This window comes from Dromiciops gliroides, chromosome 2 (assembly GCF_019393635.1).
Source record: "Dromiciops gliroides isolate mDroGli1 chromosome 2, mDroGli1.pri, whole genome shotgun sequence".
In the NCBI taxonomy this organism is placed as follows: Eukaryota; Metazoa; Chordata; class Mammalia; order Microbiotheria; family Microbiotheriidae; genus Dromiciops; species Dromiciops gliroides.
In genome coordinates, this window is record NC_057862.1 from 608,910,712 (window position 1) to 608,936,333 (window position 25,622).

The window sequence follows — 25,622 nt, forward strand, 5'->3', positions numbered from 1 at the left end:
AAAGGTCATTCCTTTCATTTTAAGTTCCAAAGAAGAAAAGGGAGGGAGGAAAGTGGAAAATTTGTTTTACTTGACTATGCAAATTTGTTACTAGGGCTTATTTCTCTCCCTATCTTTCCTTCCCTTTCCTTCCTTCCTTCTCTCTGTCTTTCTCTGTCTCTATCTCTCTGTTTGTCTCTGTGTCTCTCTGACTCTGTCTCTCTGTCTGACTCTGTCTCTGTCTCTGTCTGTCTCTATCTCTGTCTCTCTCCCTCTGTGTGTGTGTGTCTTTCTCTTTCTCTCTCTCTGTCTCTTTCTCTCCCCAGTGAAAAATGAGGAAGTGGGAAAGAGAATTGAAAAAATACAATGTAATTAAATTTTTGAAGTAGGCCATTAAAAACCTTACTATGGGGGCAGCTAGGTGGCGCAGTGGATAGAGCACTGGCCCTGGAGTCAGGAGGACCTGAGTTCAAATCTGGCCTCAGACACTTAACACTTACTGGCTGTGTGACCCTGGGCAAGTCACTTAACCCCAATTGCCTCACCAAAACCAAAAACAAACAACCAAAAAAACCCCAAACCTTACTATGATGACAATTAACACTAAATACAAGTGAATTATATGACATAACTCTCGTGTCAGATATTCCCTCCAGCTTCAAAGGCACATTTGTGAAGATGTTTCACTTTCCACCTCATCTCCCCTCATGGTATCAGAGTTGGTGGAACTCTCCATGGCCATGTACTCAATGAATCCCCTCCTATAAAGCAGCCAACATGGAATCACCCAGCATTTGCTTGAAGACTTCCATTAAATGGGAGTTCCTACTTCTCGAGACAACCCCTTCTTCCTTGTTCTCTGGAGACAAGCAAATGTCCCTTTGCCATAATAGCCCCAGAAATGCTAGAAAATCACTGTTCCTCTCCAGGCTAAAGATCTCCAGTTCCGCCAGGACTCATGTGACATGATGCCAAGACCCTTTGGCTTCATGGTTGCCTTCCTCTGCCTGCCCTCCTGCTTATCAACATCCTTCCTAAAATATGTTGCCCAGAACACTATGGCCAGGACTATGGCCCCCTTAGTCCTGGAAACTACACCTTTCAATATGACATAGCTTATTTAGCAATAGGCAGCAAGGTGGAACAGTGTGGGACTTGGAAGACCTGGATTCAAATCCTGCCTCAGATACTTGGGCAAATCACTTAAGCTCTCTTCCTCATTTTCATCATCTGTAAAGTTGGGGTAAAAAATAGCATCTACTGCTGAGTGAGATGAGCAGAACCAGGAAAACACTGTACACAGTATCAACAACATTGTGTGTTGATCAACTGTAATAACTCTTCTCAGCAATACAATGATCCAAGATAATTCCAAAGGACTCATGATGGAAAATGCTCTCCAAATCCAGAAAACAGAACTGAGGAATTTAGATGCAGATTGAACCATACTATTTCTACTTTTTTTTGGTTTTCTTTTTTGAGATTTTTTCCTTTTTTGTTATGATTCTTCTTTCACAACATGACTAAATGTGGAAATTTATTTTGATTTGGGGACCCTACCTTTGGGCTGAGATTAGAAAGCCTTAGGCCCTCAGGGTCTCTTCCGTGTGGGAGGTGCTGGTGCCCCTCCCCCTCTGCTTCAGCTGAGCCAAAAAGCCCTGTGGGCTGTACAAGATGCTAGGTCAGACAGCTGGGGGAAAAAGCCCCCAACTCCCTCCGCCCTGAGTGGAGCTATCTGAGAGATCCTGGGCTGGTCCAGGCCGGGCTCTGGCATAGCCTGTGCTGAGGCACGTGAGGCTCGAGAGCATCCCCCCAGCCGCAGCTCTGGCTGGCAGATTAGCTTGGTGTGTGGGTGCAAAAAGCCCCAAGATTTGAGTGGAGAAAAGAAAGATATATATAGATCTGGGGGTTAGACTCAGTGGGGTGCACGGCTGACGAGCCGGCAAAGGTTGGAGAAGATAGAGACGGGGCTACAAGGACACAGGAGAAGGCTAAAGAATTAGACGGACAGGAGGACTGGAGCGGCAGACTAGAGATGGGGCTACAAGGATGCAGGAGAAGGCTAAAGGACTAGGAGCAGAGAAAAGAGAGGCTGAAGGGCAGACTGACAGAGCAGACAGACAGAAGGTCAGTGAGAGAGAAACACAGGGGTTCAGCGGTGGCAGTGAGGAGAGGAAAGTTAAAAGCAGGGGGATTGGGGCAGCTAGGTGGCGCAGTGGATAAAGCACCGGCCCTGGAGTCAGGAGTACCTGAGTTCAAATCCGGCCTCAGACACTTAACACTTACTAGCTGTGTGACCCTGGGCAAGTCACTTAACCCCAATTGCCTCACTTAAAAAAGAAAAAAAAAAAAGCAGGGGGATTTACAAAGTGAAAGGGGCTCAGAGTTAGAATAAAGGACCTGAGTGCCCTAAGGCAAGAGGCGGCTAAGGCCCTTATTGTATTTTTTTTTTTTTAGTGAGGCAATTGGGGTTAAGTGACTTGCCCAGGGTCACACAGCTAGTAAGTATTAAGTGTCTGAGGCCGGATTTGAACTCAGGTACTCCTGAATCCAGGGCTGGTGTTCTATCCACTGCGCCATCTAGCTGCCCAGGCCCTTATTGTATTAAAGAAGTCCCAGGCACAGCAGGTGGGAAAGAGACGCAGTGGAAAAGAGACACACCGCAATGCAGTCAGGTTGTACATTTTATTTCCCTGTATACCTAATTTTAAATAGTATCTCATACTATTCTACATGGTTCTACATGGGAGTGGAGCAGTGTGCTGGAACTTTATAAACGGCCCAAGCTAAGTGAATAGCAATCAGATAGCCAAATAGTCAAAAGTCCCCAGATTAGTCCTCCAGTCAGATTAGCCCCCCAAATTAGACCTAGTTAATAAAAAATATTTTTACATAAAGCAGAAATATGTTTAATGTTATTGTACATATATAACCTATATCAGATTGCTTGCTGTCTTGGGGAGGGGAAAGGAAAGGGAGGGAGGGAGAAAAATTTAGGACTAGAAATCTTATAAAAACAAATGTTGAAAACTATCTTTACATCTAGCTAGAAAATAATAAAATACTTTTATGATTTAAAAAACCCCAAAACAAAACAGCATCTATTTCCCAGGGCTGTTGTGAGGGTCAAATGACATAATAAATGTAAAGAGCTCTGCAAACCTTAAAGCACTATATAAATGCTAACTATATTATTATCATTATTATATAACTTGGTACAATACTATCTGATGATTTTCTTTATTTTAGTTCCTCTTCTTGATAATTTCTCACTTTTAATTTTGTTAATTTGGATTTATTCTTTTTAAAAACCAAATTATCTTATTGTTTATTAATCTTGTTGGTCTATATTATACTATAATGAAATGTTCCCTGTCCTGAGTTTGGAATATAGGAGCTAATCCTTCATTTCATGTTAGGCTTTTTATTTTTAATGCCTCAAACTTCTACTGCTAAGACGGATATTGTTTGGCTTGGATTAGTCTTGGCAAATGTCTTGTGTCAGTGTTCTGCAGGAGAAATCTTTCAAAGAAGAAACAAGCAATTAGTGTTGTGTTTCAGGTTAGCCTTTCTTCCTAAAACAGATTCTAAAAGAAAAACAAACTCTAACATTCAACTTGGGCAGACCACAAGGCCACAAAATATTGTATTTTAACCATCAATTGAATCTACTTGGGTGGTAAATCACAAATCTCTGTTTTCCCCACCCAGGTGTTTTCTTTCTTAGAATTAAAGGTTTAGGGTAGGATAGGCCATGGACATTATCTAGTTTTGCCTCTTCATTTCATAAATGAAGAAACTGAAGTTCAGAGAAATAACTTGGCTAAGGCCATACAGCTAGAGTTGGGATTTGAACTGAGGCCGTTTGACTCGAATCCTTTCCGCTGCACCACACTGACTTCCCACTTGCCCTCTATCAGTCGATAAACATTTATTAATCATATACTATGCGTCAGCACTGTACTAAGGCTGGGGATACAAAGAAAGATGAAAGACAATCCCTTTTCTCATAGAACTCTCAGAGTCTAATGGGGACATTGCCAACAACTATGTACAAAGAAGCTATATAAAAGATACATTGGAGATAATCAAAAGAGAGAAGACTTAGAATAAGGGGATCAGGATGGATTTTTGTAGAAGGTGGGATTTTATCTGGGACTCAAAGGAAGCCAAGAAGCCAAAATTTGGATATGAGGAGGGAGAACATTCCAGTCTCATGTGGCACGGCCAGTGAAAATGCCTGGAGTTGGGAGATGGACCGTCTTGACTGAGGAACAGTAAGGAGACCAGGAAGAGTATGTGGGGCTGGTGTGAGGTGTGAGAAGACTGGAAAAGTAGAGGCAGGGCAGGTTCTACATGGTTCTGAATGGCAAGAAGAAGATTTGATGCTTGATCCTAGAGGTGATGAGGAGCCATTGGAGTTGATGGCGGGGGGGGGGGGGGGGGGGGGGGGGGGGGGGGGGAAGGGGTGTGTGTGTGTGTGTGTGTGTGTGTGTGTGTGTGTGAATGGTCAGCCTTGTACTTTAGGAAGATCAATTTGACAGTTACGCTTAGTACATGCCTGAATCATCGTAGATGCTTCATAAATATCTATTGGTTTGATAGTGAGTTTGATTTCATCTTTGATAGAATGCTCTATTTTTGAGAACAGTGGAGAGAAAGGGAGAGATAAAGAAACAGAAGAAGGGGAGAGAAAAAAGAGAGAAGAGAGAGAGGTGGGGGAGGGAGAGAGACAGAGGACAGAGAGAGACAGAGAGACAGACACTTGCATGGTAGGCAAGAGAATGGTTTGCATTGCTTAAAGTGAAGGTAAAGGAATGTGCTAATTATCCATATTTTCTCAACCAGTGATTTATGATGACATGGATATGCAAGATGATCTAAGAAGTCCTGGAGCTAAAAGTTCAGTCAGTGGTCATAGAACAGAGAGAATGAAGCCAATTTACTAGCTTTTCAAGACCTCTGTCTTCCACTTGGGCCTGATGAGCACCATGTACTAATCAAGTGAATTATGTAATTATAATTATATAGATTACATATAGAATTATTATAGAAATTTTAAATATCAGTGTAAGTAGGGTATGACCCTGGCATGACTCTCATTACTACATGGATTAATGTGTAATAGAAATAGCATTGAGGAAACAACTAGGTGGCGCAGTGGATAAAGCACCAGCTCTGGGATTCAGAGAACCTGAGTTCAAATCTGACCTCAGACACTTGACACTTACTAGCTGTGTGACCCTGGGCAAGTCACTTAACCCCCATTGCCCCACCAAAAGAAAAAAGAAAGAAAGAAATAGCATTGAGCTGGGCATTGGGGAGTCCTGGGGTTCTATTCCTAGCTGTTACCAACTAGCTATGTGACTTTGAAAAAAACATAACTTATAAGGCAAGAATTAGTCACATTCTCTCCTATAACAATATAAAGAATTGACCTAAGTGATCAATTCTGCTCCTCCTCTCATTTATTTTTTGGTAATTTGACTCATAACTGGGGTGCATTTCTTACTTTCCCAAAGATCTGAAACTTCCTATCAGAGTTGTTTGGATTGTGTTTCTAGATTTCCATTCAATTTAATAAGCACTAATGAAGTGCCTACTATATGTATGACATTGGGCTGGGGATACAGTGACAAAAATGAAAAATCAACCCTTGTAACCAAGAGGCATACATCCTGCTGGGGAAGGATACAAGACTTACACAGATTCTAGTGGTATGACCCTAGGCAAGTCATTTTACTTGTTTCCCTCATCTGTAAAAGGGGGTGATAACATTTGTTTCACAGAGCTGTATGAGGATCAAATGAAATAACATGTAAAATACTTTGCAAACCCTTAAAGTCTATAGAAATGATACACTACTGCTACTACTATTACTACTACATCACAGAAAGATTTAGATCTAGGAGGGGACCTTAGAAGACATGTAGGCCAACTGCCACATGTTCTATATAAGAAAGGTATCCCAGACCCCAACTCCAATTAATACAACTAACGAGGTGTTCTACACTTGATTCCTTGATAAAGTGAGAATGCCTCTTTGATTGAATTACAGAGCAAATTAATCAAAGATATAAACCAGTGACTAATAAGTCCTAGGTGCTGAAGTAGTTAATGTACCCTAGACCTGGACTCAGGAAGACCAGAGTTCAAATCTTGCCTCAGACACTTAACTAGCTGTGTGATCCTGGGCAAGTCACTTAACTGTTCGCCTCAATTTCTTCATTTGTAAAATGAGCTGGAGAAGGAAATGGCAAACCACTCCACTATCTTTGCCAAGTAAACTACAAATCTGGGTCATGAAGAGTAGGACCCAGCTGAAAACAACTGACCAACAACAAAATAAGTCCTAGACAACTCTCCTGAATCAGTCAAAGTAGAAAACTAGGTTTGGGTAATGAAGTGCTTTGAACCACTGGATGAAACCAGAGGTCAAAATTATTGGGATTTATTGACTTAGACACACCTTTGGACCTGTATCATGGCAGCTGAGGGTGCAGTGGATGGAGTGTTGGGCCTGGAGTCAGGAAGACCTGAGTTTAATTCTAGCCTCAGATACTCACTAGCTGGGTGGCCTTGGGCAAGTCACTTAAGCTCTGTTTGCTTCAGTTTCCTCATCTGTAAAATGCCTCCCAAGGCTGTTGTGAGGAACAAATGAGATAATAATTATAACAGAGTAATGGACTAAATTATTTCTGAAGTTCCTTTCTGCTCTAAATCCTATGATTCTAAGGTATTGATATAATTTTTTCCAAGATATTGCTTTAAAACCAAGAAAGGTTCTGTCAAAAGAAAACTTTTATTTTCCACAAAACATAGAACATCAGAAACAATGCATGTTTGTCATTACTTCCATTATTTTAAATGAAAATCATAACTTCCATTTAAAAAAAATTTTTTTTTTTGGTGAGGCAATTGGGGTTAAGTGACTTGCCCAGGGTCACACAACTAGTAAATGTCAAGAGTCTGAGCCCAGATTTGAACTCAGGTTCTCCTGAATCCAGGGCCGGTGCTCTATCCACTGTGCCACCTAGCTGCCCCCAACTTCCATTATTTTAAATGAAAGTCACAACTCATTATTTTTAATTAAAGTTATCTATTAAAATGAAATTTTAATAAAATTCATTTTTAAAAAAATTTTCAATTCAAATTTCTATGGGACTTAGAAAGCAGAACAGACTAAATGCATGTTTGTTAGTTTTTAATGTATTTGCTCAAATGCTAAGAATTTCATGTGAGTCTATTCCTCATTTTCTTTATGGTTTTTGTTGAAAGCTATTAAATTTTTAATAATTTCTGACAATTAGTCTCAGAGTAATATGTTTAGCATGAAAGACAATACTTCCTTCATTATCCTTCAAAATAGAAAAATAACATTTCAAATCCCTCAAGGAAGCAATCCAGGAAACATTCCTGCAAATTGTGACCTTCATTGTTTACCCTGCAATGTAACACTTGGATCAGTTCCATAGCCAATCCTTTTAGGGTATTAGTGAAAGAAATTCCTGCTTTAGATCTGACTAGACTAAAAAGTAAAGGGTTTTGTTATTTTAAAAAATTCTCTTGCACTAGCTCTGAGCAAAGGGAAAAATAATACACTAAACCAAAAAAGCAGTTTACACAAATAAAATGACTAATAGCAAACTTCCTCCTTTGACACATGGGATGAGCATGGGCGTCAATATCAGGATGGGGTGGATGGAGGTGGTATGAACTTCCCCCCCACAATGAGTACAGTATTCCACCTTCTATCCTCCCACAACTTCCTCTGGTCTGTCATGCCCCAGTCCTGTCATTGCAGTGCCCCTCTCCTAGGACCATCTTTTCCCTCAACACCACAAGAGTAAGAGTCTGACTTTCTGGGTAATGGGTGAGCTTTACCCCAAGATTGAAACTATGCACTGGCTGCCTGCCCTCTGACCATCTGAATTTACCCCGTGATACAGTTGTAACTAATTCCTACTCAGATAAAGACATCTGTAAACTGCAATGGCCACTTGCCCAGTGAATCCTGCTGCTGGAATTCAGGTGAGGTTTCAGTAGAATAGGGATTCTCCATCTCGGATATGTGAACTTCTAAACTCATTTAAATATTTCATTATTTCAATATAATTGGGTATACTTTTCCATCTTGTATACTTTTTTTGCACTTGAGAACATTATTCTGAGAAGGGGTCATAGGCTTCACAGATTATCACCAAAGAGGTCCTGACACACTAAAACATTAAGAATCTCTCCACTAGCTCTTCAGATCATCAAGACTGCCTCTCCTCTTAAGGACAAATTCCTAGGGGTCAGAACACAGAATCATCCTAGACAGCCCATGACGTAAACCACTTTTTTTTTTGGGGGGGTATCTTCATTTCTATGGCACAGCCTTATCTCAACCTCTGGCAAATCACATATCCTGGAAGAAGGTCCTTGGATAAGATAATTCAGCATTCCCCAGGAGGAATAAAGGAATTCTCAACTGCACAGTAAAACTACGTTGTTCTAACCACATTTATAGCAGCAGGTTAGGTGAGTTACATTGGTGCCAAAAAGAAAAATTCTTCATATTCTTCACCCTTGCTTTTTCACTGGAAATTGAACCCAGAGGAAATAACATTTCACCTTAGCTTTGAAAAGAAATTTGTCTTCTCCCCCTTTGGCTCAAAAAAAAATTAGCTGAGCATAATACATAGCATAGCAGGAAAACATCCACTTAGGTCTCAGCTTCCCCACGGAGCCTGTATTTAGCATATGAGGGACATTTCCAACACCATTCCTTAAATTCCTGTAAAGACCTCTCCCACTTACAGAAGTTGCTTCTGCCTAAGACTACAACAAGGCTTCTTTCTTCACAAGTTTCAGTATGCTTAGTAGTACTGATGGTTCCTCAAAAAATCCACCACGAACCTATTTTTAAATGCTGCGCACTCTGCTCTTTGCACCTCTGAAATCTCCAGAAAATGTAGGGCATACATGATATCATCTTTTAAAACTCACAACCAGCACCTAGATTTAAAAGTTCCTGCTAAAGAGAATTTTAAAACCATCTTTCTGCATTGATTTATTATTAAATTCACTCCAAGTTGTCTTTCTGTGTATGTTCGCTATGCTTAGTCAACAAAAAAGAAAGGAGTGGAAGGGAGAGAATGCCTGAAAAGAATATAATGGGGTATTATGGGAAACTGCAGTACCTAACAGTTTCTAAGGATGAGAGTAAGATTCTATCTAGAGCACAAGAGTGAGATTCTATCTGATTAGACCAAAATAGCATCAACAATAGATGGGAAGGGAGAGGAGAGAAGCAAATTGGTAATAGACACTACTACAAAAGGTGGGAAGCCATCCAGATTGTTGGTTAGAAGGAATCTAGCTTCTCAAATCCACCCTTCGGACTGAGGATGACCTGAAGTGAGTCCATATTCCCAGGCACTGTTTCCAAAGGGAACAGAACCACTGTAGACAACCTAGGCCAGAGGATTCTAAGTCAAAACCAAAAGTTTAAGGCGAGACCTGGCTGGCTTCAGGAATGCAGCAACTGGCTTTGGCCCATATACTTTCACAAGCAGTGAGCTCAAGCATGCCTTGAAAGATATAAAGCACTATCTAAACGTATGATATTATTATACATACTTATATGCAAAACAACCCAGGGAGAAGTTGGAGAAGGCTGGTAGATAGAAAAATAGGGATATGCCAGAGAGAAGTAGGAACATGGATGGAGAGAGACTGAATGGGTAGCAAAGAGTCAATAAGCAGAGAAGACAATTATAGAAAAATATGATTTTGGAATGGAGTGTGTTTGATGGAAAATATTGTGTAAAGCCATATTACCATTTTAGAAGTATAATTATTTACCAGGAAATCATGAGTAACATGGCAAAATTATCTAGTTTCCAATATGCAAAACACATGAATAATTCCATTTCTCAGATCCATCAAAAGAATAAGATCATAGAAATTAAAATATTTGTTTTACATTGCTCCCATTACTAGTTCATTGACAAAGTAAAACACCAAGCTATCTGATCACTTGATGATTAGTAATAAAATTAATTTATGCAGTTCTAGGGTCTTGGTTTTTCCCCTATATTTGTGATTTCATTGGTGTAGGGAATTCTAAATGAAGAAACCCCCTGTATTAATGCATATCAGAATGAGCTCTGTAGTCTTATGTAGTTACAATGGGGCACTGAGATTTTAAGTGTCTAGCCCAGGGAACCACAGTCAATTTGTACCAGAGGCAGAACTTGAACCCAGGTCTTCCTGACTCCTAGGTAAAATCTCTAACCACTATGCCATGCTTCCTCTCTAGTTTTAGTTACTATAGTAAAATAAAACTGCATACTTTTCCTTTAGTCACATATAAGTCAGCTAACAAGTAAACTCAATTTCCTACATAACTTGAATGATATTTGTCTTGTATTCCCTCCAGCATATAGGTGTAGTAAATAGAGATCTTGTCTCCACATCAAAGAGACCTGGTTTCAAAGGCCACCTCTGATATTAGCTGTGTGATCCTGAATAATATGCTTCACTTCTCAGTGCCCCGTGAAACCCTCTAAGACAGAGAAGGTATTGATCCACAGTGGGAGAGCAAGGTCTTCCCTTGGAGCTTCCACATAGATGAATCTCAGGTCTAGTTAGGGGGAAAAAAAATCTCCTTGTATCTATAAATGGCTTCTTGGTCTTTGCTGGTTCCACATGATCTTTCTGATTCCCAAGGTCTCTATCCTCAGCCACTTCTCTCTACATTCTCTTTTTTGTGTTCAATTATCACCTCTACACAGGTAAGTCTCAAATTTCTACCTCTAGCCCCAATCTCTTCCCTTACCTCAAGTCTTGCTTCTCTAGTTGCCTGTTTGACAGCTCAATCTGCATGTTATCCCAGCACATCAAATTCAACATGGGGTATGGAATACAAAATGGAGTCCAAAATGAAATTTATCTTCTCCTACCCAACCTGCTACTACCCCTTCCAACTTTCCTACATCTGTTGATGGCACCACTATCTATCCAGTTATCTGGGCTCAAGACATTTGATTCTTTCCTCTCTCTCACTTTCCACATTCAATAGTTTCCAGATTCTGTCAATTTTACTTTCACCATCTCTCTCAATGCCAACTCTCCTTGTGCACAATGGTGGGGAAGACATAGATAAGACTCCCACTCAGGAGAGTAAGGCTCCAGTGGATTCAGACCTTCATCAGTAAAGGGAATATTTACAAAATTAATTAAGATGGCAGATCATGGAAGCTTCAAATTACAATTAACTTCAATTCAACAGATATTTATTTGTAAAACACCTACTAGATGCAAGATATTGTGTAAATAGTTGAGGAAACAAAAATGAAAAATTATGCAGTTCCATCCCTGGCCTCCAGGAGCTTATAATCTAAGAGGAAGTATATAACGTCTACACAAATCTGTAGAACAAGAACAAAAGAACCATCTAGGAACATCGGAGAAGGGTGACAACAGTTTTGGCTTCATGGATCCAAGCTGCATGGTAGAAGTCTCACATAAGCTATGAAGGGGTTGGGGTGGGAAGGAGAGGTAGAGAGAGGAAAGAGAGAAAGGGATGACATGCTTATTTTCATCACAAAAAGGTAAATTACAAGATAATAATCTGACATTGGAGATTTATCTTTTAAAAACATGTCACCAACATCTGGTTACTAATTGCCCCAAGATAAGTGATTTAACATTAGTTTCTCCAGCTACAAAATAGAAAGCATAAAGTTATAGGCCACATCTGACATTTAAACCAAATACCATCTTATTAGGTCTCAAAACCCTCACTGTCATGAGTCCAAATTAATGGCAGAGAAGCAAGCTCACTTCCAGCAATAAAGTTGTTATGAAGATACCACAGGGGTGTTTTGAGAATCAGATCAGAGAATGATTGTAAAGTTCTTTCTCTAAAGCACTATGTATAAAAACAACAGTCCTTAATACTATATTAAGTACTGAGGATTGAGAACTGGCTATAATATTTTCTGATCACTTTTCATCTCAGTATAAGGTTATTATGTCAGGTTTAATATGATTTTTCCATGAATTTAAAACTTTGATTTTTCAGAAACTTGTTCCTATAAAATGAACACTATGATGCCTGGGTAGGGCACAGATAGAAACTGAGATAAAATAATGGAATTTGGAAGACGCCCGGGGGTCCCACCTGATTAGTATTATTTGAAAAAACCGACTAAGTACCTACTTGGGATGATTAGATATAGGCCACACCTGGCCTGCCCTGAGTGACGCATACTGCTAATGTCAGCAGAGGGATCACTCTCTCAGCCATCCAGATTGAAGGACCTCCCTTTGGGGGAGGGAGAGAAAAGGTAGAAAAGAAAACGCTGAGGCTGGGAGCTCTCTCTTTCCTGTTGGGGAGCTTCCAAGAGTGGACTGGAGAGGGGCTGCACAGCTGACTCCCATAGAAACTATGGACCTCAGGTGGTGAGTTAATAGAAACGAGGCCAGCTGAACGAATTAGCTGAGCTGGAATCAAGTTTGGGGATTGTGTCAGTCTTTGCTAGAGCAAGGGAGCTTATCCATTTTTTCTCTTCCCCTATTCCTTGTCACTAGCTTTACTGACTTCACCTTTGTTGTATATTTTATTCCCATTAATAAAACCTGATTTATTTGTGGAAAAGAGGCTGTTAATCTCCTTTCTTATTAGCCTGGGAGAAATAACTAAAAAGGGCAGCTTGGAAGAGAGGAAACTTTGGACCTAGATGTCCCTCATTATTTTCTGAACCCCAATATTATGGCGAGCCACCCAATTAACTCTCCCCATATTAAATTTGCCCCCTACAAAACTCATTGTACTTGGTCTGGTTTTAGCTAATATGACAGTAATAAGAATACAGGAAGGAATAAACATTTATAGAAAACCTGCTTTGTCCCCATTTTACAGTTGAGGAAACTGAGGCAGAGAGCAGTTAAGTGACCTGCCCAGGGTGATGTAGCTAGTGAGTGCTTGAGCTCAAGGCTTTGGAACTCCAGACTCAGCATTCTATTCACTGTATCACCCAGATACCACTTTGGTAATAAGTATAATTGCTATAGAGTTTATACACACACACACACACACACACACACACACACACACACACCCCTGATGGATGCTAAGACTGAACATCAGTTCTAAAATAGATGAAATACATTCCCTGTCAAGTTTTGTTGTTGTTGTTCAGTTGTATCCGACTCTTTGTGGCCCCATTTGGGGTTTTCTTGGCAAAGATACTGGAATGATTTGCCATTTCCTTCTCCAGCTCATTTTCCAGATGAGGAAACTGAGCAAACAGGGTAAAATGACTTATCCAGGGTCACACAGCTAGTAAGTGTCTGAGGTCAGATCTGAACTCGGGAAGATGGGTCTTCCTGATGCCAGGCCCAGCGTGCTATCCACTTTATTCTAAAACCACTTTGACCTTATTTTCCAAAATATTTAATCAGTCCAAAACTCTGTCAAACGAAAAGCATTCCTCTTGAAAAAAATAGAAGTATCTCTACCAGTAATTACAAGGACATATTTTTCATCTTAATACTTTAAACCTTGAGAAATAACATGTCATATGTTGTTTAAAGAACTGACAGGTATCAGTTATTTTTATTATTTAAAAAAGCTTAACCTGAATAATTAGAATTTTAATGGAAAGTACTGCCACTACTAATAGAATAATTAGAATATGAGGGTTAAGTGACTTGCCCAGGGTCACACAGCTAGTGTCAAGTGTATGAAACCACATTTGAACTCAGGTCCTCCTGAATCCAGGGCCAGTGCTTTATCCACAGTGCCACCTAGCTGCCCTCCATCAAGCAAACATTTACATGTACCTACTATATGTTAGGTACTGGGTAAGCAAGGATACCCCCCCCCCAAAAAAAGATCCCCAAACCCAAACAGTTCCTGCCCTCATGAAGTTTATATTCTAAGGGAGGAGGCAGGGTAAAACATGTACATAGGTAACTACAAAATAATACATACCAAGGAGATAAGAGATAATGGGGAGAGGGGAGGTGCTAGGAAGATGATGTACAGTTATCCCTTCCACATCACGGGGTTTAGGGGTGTAGTATTCCAAGATCTGGAAAATTCATGTGAAATGTTTGGCCCTCCTTTTGTACGAGAAAAGAAATCTGATTTTTTTCTTATTCTTTTATAGGGTGTTTATAGTGCCTTACTATAAAATTTGGGTTGATATTATATAATACTATACATATATTTGATGGATTTCTGAGTTTCCAAACTTTTTGTGTGTCATTTGTTGGCCTTCACGTGTCATCTGCGGCTTCCGCAAAACTCCCCCCAAATTCCTATTTAATTTCTTCTGCTGACCCACCATATAGTAAAACTTCAATGGGGAAAGCTGCTATGTAGAAGAGATAACTACACTAGCTTCTAAGAGGAACTAGGAAGAACTTCCTATAGAAGGTGGTCTCTGAACTGAGTCGTAATTCAGGAAGCAGGAAGGATAGGTAAAGGAGGGCATTCCATGCATGACTCTCAGCTAAAAGGCCCAGAGATTCCATGTGTGAGGAAAGCCAAGAAAGTCAGTGTGGCTGTATTGTGGAGCATATAAAGGAGAGTGACATGTAATAAGGTTGGACAGGTAGGATGGGGCAAGGTTGTGGGGAGTTTTAAATGTCAAGTAGAGCAATTTATATTTGACCCTACATGTACTAAGTAGACACAATAAAGAGTTTAATGACTAGGGGAAATGATGCGGTCAGATATGTGCTTTTATCAGTTTGTTAGATTTTTAAAAAGAAAAATTACTTCAGTTCTATATTTAAAAAGATATTTTAAGATAGGGTGGAAAAACTTACCTTCTCTGCTAAAAGCTCTCTGATCTTGCTGGCCTGGAGTCTAAATTTCATGAGTTGGGATTCCAGGGCTATACATCTTTCTTTCCAATCTACGGTTCCTTCTGACTCCAAAAGTTCTGCCATCTTTAGTCTAGAAAGGGAAGATTCAGATAGAAAGATAAAACACCTTTTAGGATTCAGGAAAATTTGTTTCAGTATCTAGTGGGTAATCATCTGACATTCAGTAAGTGAAAGTATTGTCTAAACAGATGGACTTGTGAAATACATACATATACATATACACATACATATACAAACATTACATACATACATACATTCATTCTAGCCATTATGTGATGAGATCCTGGGTCATTTGAGAAATTAAGACATTAAAGTTTTGAGTGCTGAAACATTTTACAACTGACTGTGTTCAAATAGAGATGAATGGAAAAGATACCAATTTCAGTCCTAGCTCCACCACTTTTTCTGACCTTGGCCAACTCACTTAACACTACTGTTTCTCTGTCCCCTCATGTATAAAATGGAATGAATGTCCTATTTATCTACATCATGTTGTTGTTCAGTAACCCCATTTGTGGGTTTTCTTGGCAAAGAGACTGGAGTGGTTTGCCATTTCCTTCTCTAGCTCATTTTACAGATTTGGAAATTGAGGCAAACAGGGTAAAATGTCTTGCCCACACATAGCTAGTAAGCATCTGAGGCCAGATTTGAACTCAGGAAGAGGAGTCTTCCTGACTCCAGGCCCAGCCCTCTATCCATTTCATCATCTCCCTGCCTTAGCTACATAATAGGGTTATCAAAAATAAGTGAGATCACATATCTGAAAACAGTTTGGAAAGTACAAAAAACCCATTTGGATGCTAGATATTCTTTTAGCTTAGTCTTACGAATCAATTTATAAAAATGACCCTATCATTTATGCCATCTGGTCTCTCTAAGATCTCCTAGTATTATAGTCAGAGAAACAGATCTAGTTTCAGTGGACAGCAGTAACACAAAGCAGTGATGTATTTGTGCTGAGGGTCAAGGTTTGTATTCAAATTAAAATTTTTATTTGCCCATACACTCTTCATTTAGTTAGGCATGGTTTAATGCTTTCAAGCCCTAAGCCTGTGTGTTCAAATATGACTGGTACAATTATTGACAACTTATCATAACTTTGTCCAGCTATATTAAACTTGGAATCATGAACATTATCAGAATCCAGATTATAAAGTTAACTGTTCTACGTAATATAGTTAAAATCTTTGGATACAGGAGAAAGTTTGAGGCTAAACAACTGGCATCTTATCAAATGGTTTTGAGGTCTTTAAAGATGAGGCAGGTAGGTGATTCAGTGGATAGAGCACTGGGCCTGGAATCAGGAAGACCTGAGTTCAAACTCAACCTTAGACAGTGTACAAAAAATTAATTATTAATAACTATATCTAACCTGGAAAATTATATAATTGGATTTATGAAAAATTATGATTATATGAAAAATGATAAATTTAGAAAAATTATCATTGGGCCGTAAGTCCCTTCGTGGTCGCCATTCAAATGTGAAATATTTTTGATGATTGGGCCTGATTTGGGGGCTAAAGCTGACTGGAAGACTAATCTGGGGACTTTTGACTAGCTGGCTAGGCTATCTGACTTCGTTAATTTAATATGGGCCGTTTATAAAGTTCCATCACACTGCTCCCAAACTGATAGACTAAAGATTAAGAAGCCTCTTAACCAAATAATCAAAGCAGAGTTTATTTATGAGATACTATTTAAAATTAAGAATACAGGGAAATAAAGTACAACCTGACTGCTTTCCTGGGGTCTCTTTCCCACCTGCTGCTCTTTGAACTTCTTGAATACAAAAGGGCCTCAGCCGCCTCCTGCCTCTGGGCATGTTACACTTTCCCTGATTTGTATTAAGGCCTGTAACCTTGTCAGCTCTGTCTCTAGTCTCCAATCTTTTCCGAATGAACTCTGCTCCGTCCTTGTCCCCACTCCCCTCTAGTCTTTCTAGTCTGTCCTCTAGTCAGCTCCCCCTTCCTCCTCCTTCCTTTTTCCCCCCCCCTAACTCCCAGGTCTATATATACCTTTTCTTCTCTCCACTCAAATATCAGGGCTTCCTTCACCCCCACAGACCAAGCTAATCTGCCAGCCAGAGCTGCAGCTGGTTGGGGGGGGGTGCACTCCCCGTTCCCGTGCTGCTCAGGTCAGAGGGAGCTGGGGGCTTTTTTTTTCCCCCAGCTATCTGACCTGGCGTCTTGTATAGCCCACAGGGCTTTTTCTCCTCAGCTGAAGCTGAGGAGGAGGGGGAGAGACCCTGAGGGCCTAAGGCTTTCTAATCTCAGCCTAAAGGTAGGGTCCACAAATCAAAATAAATTTCCACAACAGTCATTAGCTATGTGACCCTTGGCAAATCTCTTAGCCTCTGGTCGCCTAATCTACTGTAGAAGGAAATGGCAAACAACTTCAGCATCTTTACCATGAAAACCCATCAGATACAACTGAACAAATACACAAGCATCAGAGTCAGAAACAATTCTTTAAAATGATTTTTATTTTCATTCAGTTTAATATTGAGTACCTACTGTGTACCTTGCCCTGTGTTAGGTGGTGGGTATATAAAGAAAGAAAAAAAAATCCCTGCCCTCAATGAACTTACAGTCTACTCACATACTATCAATTTTTGGGATGGGGGGGGGCAATGAGGGTTAAGTGACTTGCCCAGGGTCACATAGTTAGTAAGTGTCAACTATCTGAGGCTGGATTTGAACTCAGGTCCTCCTGTATCCAGGGCGTTGCTTTATTCACTGCGCCACCTAGCTGCCCCTATCAATTTGTTTTTATGAAGAAAGGCTTGCCATCAACAAGTTTCCCCTCCTATTAAATTGGGGATAATTATATTTCTACTACCTACTGCAAAGTACAGTTGCTAAGAAAGCATTTTGTAAGTTTTACAATGCTATAGGGATTGGAGCTTTTATTATTTTGGAAATGTAAATTTTATTCACATATATACTAACTTTAAATCAATAAGAATAAAAAAGAGGGGCAGCTAGATGGCGCAGTGGATAGAGCACTGGCCCTGGATTCAGGAGTACTTGAGTTCAAATCCGGCCTTAGACACTTAACACTAACTAGCTGTGTGACCCTGGGCAAGTCACTTAACCCCAATTGCCCCGCAAAAAATAAATAAATAAATAAAATAAATAAAAAAGAACATAACTCCTTGAAGAACACAGGCCCATCAAGAAGTCCAAACCACAAGGACAAATATTTCAGAACCCTAAGATATAATCTTAATTGGAAATATAACGTGCTGTATATTTGCAAAGAGAAACAGTGGGAAAATAACCTTTTGTTATATTTCTATCTCCTATCACTCATAACCTTCTTTGCCACCTTTATACTCTCAGTACTCTTGTTCAACAAAGCTTACCACCCATTACCCAAAGGACAAATGACCAAAAGCTAAGAACAGACAGTTCTGGGGGCAGCTAGATGGCGCAGTGAATAGAGCACCGGCCCTGGATTCAGGAGTACCTGAGTTCAAATCTGGCCTCAGACACTTAACACTTACTAGCTGTGTGACCCTGGGCAAGTCACTTAACCCCAATTGCCTTACTAAAAAAAAAAAAAAAAAGAACAGACAGTTCTGTTCTCAAAAGGAAGAAATTCCAGATAACTATAATCATATAATAATACTTCAAATCATTACTTATTAGAGAGGCAAATTGAAATCACTCTGAAGTTCGACCTAATGCCTTGGCAAGGATAACAATAAGGAAAAATGACCCCTATTGGAGGGACTATGGAAAAACAGTTATACTAATGTTCTGTTAGGGAAGTGGTGAACTGGTCCAGCCATCTTGGAAAGCCAGTTGGAATTAAGCCCCCAAAGTCACTTACCTGTGCCTATCCTTTGACCCAGCAATAAAACTAATAGGCCCGTGGCCCAAAGATTTCAAAGAAAACAGAAAAGAACCCAAAGATACAAAAATATTCATAGTAGCTCTTTTTGGAGTGGTAAATAATTGGACAGTGAAGGGATGCCCATCAATTAATGAATGATTGAACAAATTATGGTATACTATAAGAAATGATGGGGATGGGGACAGCTAGGTGTCACAGTGGATAAAGCACCTCCCCTGGATTCAGGAGGACCTGAGTTCAAATCCAACCTCAGACACTTGACACTTACTAGCTGCGTGACCCTGGGCAAGTCACTTAACCCTAATTGCCCTGTTCCCCACCCCCCCCCAAAATACTATAACATAACTGTGCAATTTTTAATTCAACAAGCATCTGTTAATTGCTTATTATGTAGAAGGCATTGTGTTTAATAATACATAAATTAATAGCCTCTTTTATAATATATCATAAAGAACCATTTCCCAAAGGTTATAACTGTATTATCATTAATAATATCAATAGCTCAAATAGCAGTAGCCCAAATCTGTATAGTGCTTTAAAGTATACAAAATGCCATCCTTTCAACAATTCTGAGAGGCAGGTAGTACAAGTCATTTCAATTCAAATCCTAAAGATGAAAAAATTGAACTTTATATAGGTTACATGATTTTGGTCATAATTTAAATATGGGAACCAGGATTGGAATGTCAGTCTCCATACTCAACAACTAGAATTCTTTCTACAACACCATTATTAAGGGAATTTCTACAATAATCATGAAGATAAAAATTAGGAACCTGTCAATGGACCCACCAAAGTACATCTTAAACCTTATCATAATTAAAAGGAACATTATTATGATGGTATATATAACTGGCTATCATCCTCTTTTGGCCTCTCTTCCTGGTCCCCATTCCTTCCTATTATCCAGTTATTTTTCCAGATCTTATCTATAACATGAACCTTTTTCATTATCCATATTAGAAACAACTCATTAATTACAGTATACATTATGCCACTGCTATCAGTAATAATCCACTACTTCATCTACCAAACACTTTGCTCCTTATTATCTCCAGAGCATGCAGGGTAAGAGAGCACTGATGAAGTATTTTCATTAAATAGGAAAACAGGGAAACTGAAGCCTTAAATCAGTCATTCTATAGCAACTGAATATAATAGCACACTCCTAGCCTTTAGGCAATAAGAAGCGTCCCCTTCACACTGGGGGATTTTTTCCTGGTTCAATAATTGTGCCACTGGGTCGCACAATTTCTTGTTTTGTTTTGGTTTGGTTTTTATCATAAAAGTATTTTATTATTTTCCAGTTACACATAAAGATAGTTTTCAACATTTGTTTCCATAAAATTTTTAGTTCCAAATTTTTTCTCCGTCCCTCCCTTCTCTCCCCTCTCCCCCAGACAGAAAGCAATATAATATAGGTTATATAGGGACAATCGCATTAAACATATTTCTGCATTAGTCATGTTGTGAAAGAAAGGGTTGCATAATTTCAAAAGCCATTTATTTGAGGTTATTACAACCTCAAAATAAACAGTTTTAATATTAAGTTTTGCTAATTAATATTAATTAAATTAATTTATTTATTGTTTTATTAAGTTTTAATAAATACTACACACATTTATCTTTTCAATGGGGTCATCTATACTGGCATTTTCCCCTACTAACTTGGAGAATTCTGTTGTTAACCTTGAACCATCGAGCTTAGAAAAGGCAATGAAAATGCAATACTTTTCATCTTATCCAAGTCACTTAACTATGAAGATGAGACTATAAGTACATTTAGAAACTGTGATCCTGTTCTTCCTTCAAAAGGCAGCTCAAGCAACACCTTTTACTGGAAGCCATTTTTTATCTCCCCAAATTCTGGTGCCTTCCCTCCCAAATTACCTTGCATTGAAATTTACATATAGATATAGAGCATTATATATTATACACATGTGATAATGTATATATACATTGTGAATACACACATATGTGTGTATCTGTAAATATATTTTTTTAAGCCAGTCCCTGATTTCAAGGAGCTCATTTGCTAGTAATAAAAAATGACACACATAAAAAGTTCAATTACAAGTCAGATGCAAAGGCCGAGTGCTCCCTAGGGTACAGAGAAAAAGCAGACTGTAATGTATCCTCTTTAATGTCATTTCCATTGATAAAACCATATTCATTTCTATAGCTAAATACAAGTGGATAATAATGAGGGCTTTGGTATGAGGAATTTCTTGTCTGGGTCTTCTTTGGTTACTGGGGAAGGGTGGAGGAGAAAGGAAGAATGAGGCAGTTGACAGGTGTTATGTACACAAGGGTGACTCCCCTGGATGATGGCTGGTAGCAGGGTTGGTGGTGTAGGAGTCACTGCCATTCTAGGAGATGTTGGGTTTACCTGCCCATTAGCAGCTGGTCATCATAAATACTTGTTGTTGATTGATTATATACATTAAGGTGACAGAAGACTCTGCTGACACATTTAGCACCACCCCCTCCACTTGATGCTTCCATTCTCTCTTCCTTTGCTTTGACCTCATAAGAACTGTTGACCCTGCTCCTCAAGAAGGCCAACCCTTCTACTTGTGCTCTTGATCCCACCCTTCACACACTATACTTAGAACTTGCCTCTTCTCTCTTTCTAATCTTCAATTTTGCTTTATCCACTGGTTCCTTCTCTATTGCCCTCCACCCCCTCCAAAAAGAAAACAAATAAAACTTTCTTTTGGACCTGCCATTCTCTCAAGCAATCATGTTACATCTATCTCACCCTTTATGAGCCAAATTCTTAGAATGAGCTGCCTACACTGGTTGACCCCAGTTCCTCACCTCTCACTCACTTCTTGATTCCTTGCAATCTAGAATGAAACTAGACTGTTTTCCAACGTCACTAAAGGATTTCTCTCAATCTCCATGACTGTTTCTCAGTCCTCATCCTTCTTGACTTCCCCACAGCGTTTGACCCTGATGTCTACCTCTTTCTCATCCAGTCTTGCATCTACAAATATGTATTAGACATCTGTAATACATCATCCATCATCTAAAACTGAACTCATTATCTTTCCCTCCAAACCCTCTCCTCTTCCTAACTTCTCTGTTACCGTTAAGGACACTAACATTTTCCCAGTCACCCAGGCTCATAACATAGGTGTCACCTTCAACTCCTCACTCTCACTCACTGCCCCACTCGCACCATATCTAATCTGTAAAACGAAGTGGTCGATATCTAAGTTCCCTTCCATGTCTAACCTATGATTCTATGATCTTCAGCCTAGCATTCAAGGCCCTCTATGAACTAGACTCAGCCTATTCTCTGAGCCTTAACTTTGATTATATTAACATCTCAGCCTGCTAGACAACCTGCCATCCCCTAACATGGTTCATGCTTTCCTGCCTCTGCTCCTTTGCTGACACCTTTCATTATGTCCAAAAGGGCCTCTCCTCCACTTCTCTTTTTTTTTCTTTTTTTAGTGAGGCAATTGGGGTTAAGTGACTTGCCCAGGGTCACACAGCTAGTAAGTGTTAAGTGTCTGAGGCCGGATTTGAACTCAGGTACTCCTGACTCCAGGGCCGGTGCTCTATCCACTGCGCCACCTAGCTGCCCCTCTCTCCTCCACTTCTATTCCCTCCTGTAAAAAATCCTACTCATCCTTCAAAACCAGTTCAAAGGCCATCTCTTTCCTGAATCTTTCTCTGGTCTGCTCAGCCAGAAGTGATCTCATCTTCCTGTGGACACTTATAACACTTAGTTTCTCACACTATTTTGAATAATGCTTGGGTAGATAGCTGATCTCCTTTACTCAGTGCTTCTCCCCCCACTCCCCAACATATTTGCAATTATGCTAGTTTTTAACTTAAAATAAGAATAAGTAATTTTGAAAATTTTCAAATAATTTATTTTAAATTAAAAGACAAGAAAAAAAATGTTTCCCACTGATGAGTAATGATGAAATACAGGATAAAATGGAAAACCAAACTAAACTTCAAGCATATGGCTGGATTCTGCTGACTATCAGTACATGAACAAATATTTACTAATTTATTAATTGTTGTTGTTTGTCCTTTGTCCTCAAAAAGGACATCAGGGTGATGTTGCAACTTGCAGTGAGTTGGATTGTAGTGAGGGAAGGCTCTCCTTCAGAGCCATCTGGGTCTAGTGGCAAGATATACATCAGGGTGGCTGGAGAGGGCCCTGGATGTTTAAGGCAATTGGAGTTAAGTGACTTGCCGAGGGTCACACAGCAAGTAAGTATCTGAGGTGAGATTTGAACTCAGGTCCTCTAAACTTCAGGGCCAGTGCTCTATCCACTGTGTTAAGTGCTGGGGATACAGCAAAAGAGTAAAAGCCAGTCCCGGCTCTCAAGTGGCTCACAGTCTAATGGAGGAAACAACGAGAAAACAATTATGGGGAAAGAAGACGTGTGCAAGATAAATTGGAGCTAATGACAGAGGGAATCGGGCAGTTCTTCTTGCAGAAGGTGGGGTTTTAGCTGAGGTTGGAAGGAAGCCAGGCAGAGGTGAAAAGAATTGGTGGAGGAAGGCTGAGATAGTTTGTAACTATGTCAGCAGGAGGAGAGTGCTTATCTGAAAATGGTGAGGCACGTTCTGTTTCCATTTGTGGTGGCTTTTCATTAAAACATACAATGTAGTGGCAGATCATGACTTTGGACAAGTCTGGGGCTGTACATAGTAGAATACAGGCACACACCAACTGAAGGGGGGAAAAGCTCTGCCTTCATTAGCTATGACACTATATAGACCATGTAGAGAACATTCTTTGTTCAGTCATATCTGACTCTTTGTGACCCCTTTTGAGGTTTTCTTGGCAAAGATACTGGAGTGGTTTGTCATTTCCTACTCCAGCCCATTTTACAGATGAAGAAACTGAGGCAAACGGGGTCAAGTGACTTGGCAAGGGTCACATAGCTTGTAAGTGCCTACTGCCAGATTTGAACTCAGGAAGATAAGTCTTCCTGACTCTAGGCCTGACACTCTATCCACCATGCCACCTAGCTGCCCTTACTACATCTCTAGTAAGTAATTAACATAAGGAGTCCAGTACTCTTCTTTTTGTTCTCCTTTGCTATCTTTAACTGCCCAGCTGTAACTGCTGTGACCAGTTGCTATATAAATAGTTTAAAACATTTTAAATTTGAAAATAACTTTGTGATGGAGTGCCAGTGATTGATACTACTTAGCTTCGGATTTTCCAAACATCCCCAGGGACCTTTGGAAATATTTACTGACATAAAATAAATTGTTTACAATTGTAGAGTGAATGATTTCCCCCCCCCCCTTCAATCTCTACTTCCTGTTTCTCTTCCAAATTCCCCAAAAGGAAGAGGGAAAGAAAAATAGAGAGTTCATCTACTGAAGCTCACTCTGCCTATCTAAATTTACACTCTGTCTGCCTATCTCTGATCTCAATGTAGCCAGCATATGTTGTATTCACCCACCCCCAAAACAGAAGAGGTGTACTTTTTGACTGTCTGTGTTTAAAGAAATCTTTCCTACCCTATCCGAATTTAAATTTTAAGCGCATTAGGGTAGGAAAGGACTGGTCAAAGATACTGACTAGACTGTTACATATATTTTTCTTTTAATATATTTTTGGTTAATAAAAATATATTTGTGTGTATAGATAATTCTTTGGCGATCTATAGGACATACTGTCATTTTAAACATTCATAGTATTTCTGGGGAAAGTATTTTGCATTGTCGCAGTTCAGCATTGGAAGAGAACTAGGTAACCTTAAAATTACTCAGTTTGTAGCAGCTTCAGTTAATGTTTTCTTAAAGTTTTAACATTTTTGCCCCTGAAATCTTAGTGGGTGGAACAAGAAACACAAAGTGACATAAGCGCCAAGTTCTGCGTGGTTAACTTTACAAGCAAGGGCGAACTTTTAAAATGCACACGGTTGCAATGAAAAGTATAAATTGCTTAACTATTCCCTCCGGGAAAGTCTCCATCACCTGACAATCCCCAAAAGCCACTCTCCACCCCTCCACCACCCCCCCCGCCCACCCCTGACTCCTCATCTTCGCACACACCCACAGGAGTTCGGGGAACAAGGAGGAAGCACGGGGCGTCCATGCAGGCAGGACCCCTAGCTACATAAAGCGCCTTGTGCCCACTTGGGGAGAAGGGGCAGAGAAGGGAGGGACTGGGGTCAAATTATTTTAATTCACCAAACCAAGGAGAGCATGGCAAGCGGCGATCGCAGTCCAGGAGCCAAGCCCCTTGGCCGAGAGTCAAGACGTGCTCGCACGGAACGGTGCCCCTTGGGCCGGTGGGCGTCAGGGATATAAAGGCACGGCGTGGGTCGAGGATGGGGATGGGAGTCCTGGGGGGCGGAGGCCGAGTCCCGTTTTATGTCCTGGCCCAGAGCTTCCTGAGGGGTCCCCTATACCTCCATCCCCTCCCCTGCCCACGGTGGAGCTTCCCCAGGTCCCCCAAGAGGACTGTCTGGAGTTTGAACTTGAAGAGGGGACTCTCCTAGCCAGAATGGGGAGACAGGGGGGCACAGAGAAGTTAGGGTGCCTCGGACTTTGCGACCGACCTACCTGTGCCGATGTCCCGGGGACCGCGGAGGCAGCAGCAGCGGTTACGGAGGGGTCCCGGACTGCCGCTAGTCCCGGGGCTCCCCGGGCTGTCCGCGCCCCCTTCTCCTCCAACCCACCCACCCCGGGAGTCAGGCGGGGGCGGGTCACCGCCCCGCTCTGACCGACACCCGTAGAGGCCAATGAGAGACTGGGGCCGGTCCCTTTGCGTCATCGGAGGGGCGTGACTAAGGCGACCCTTCCCCACCTCCCCCACTCCACCCGCAGTCCCAAAGCCCCCCGATCCAGTGGCCTGGATTTCCTAGCCCTTTCCAAGATTCTGCCTCTCGCTGCAGTCTTGGGTC

At 40.5% G+C, this 25,622-nt stretch overlaps 1 protein-coding gene across 1 annotated transcript in view; it reads right to left on the reverse strand.

Moving 5' to 3' along the window:
• The window catches only part of PLEKHH2 (pleckstrin homology, MyTH4 and FERM domain containing H2), a 117,386-nt gene extending 91,979 nt beyond the window's left edge, over window positions 1–25,407 (reverse strand). Inside the window, exons 1-2 of the mRNA XM_043981296.1 lie at window positions 25,282–25,407; window positions 14,809–14,938 (exon numbers count right to left, since the gene is read on the reverse strand). Of these exons, the coding sequence (XP_043837231.1) occupies window positions 14,809–14,931 (123 nt within the window). The 5' untranslated portion in view covers window positions 14,932–14,938; window positions 25,282–25,407. The remainder of the gene's footprint in view (window positions 1–14,808; window positions 14,939–25,281) is intronic.
• Window positions 25,408–25,622: the final 215 nt, after the last annotated feature.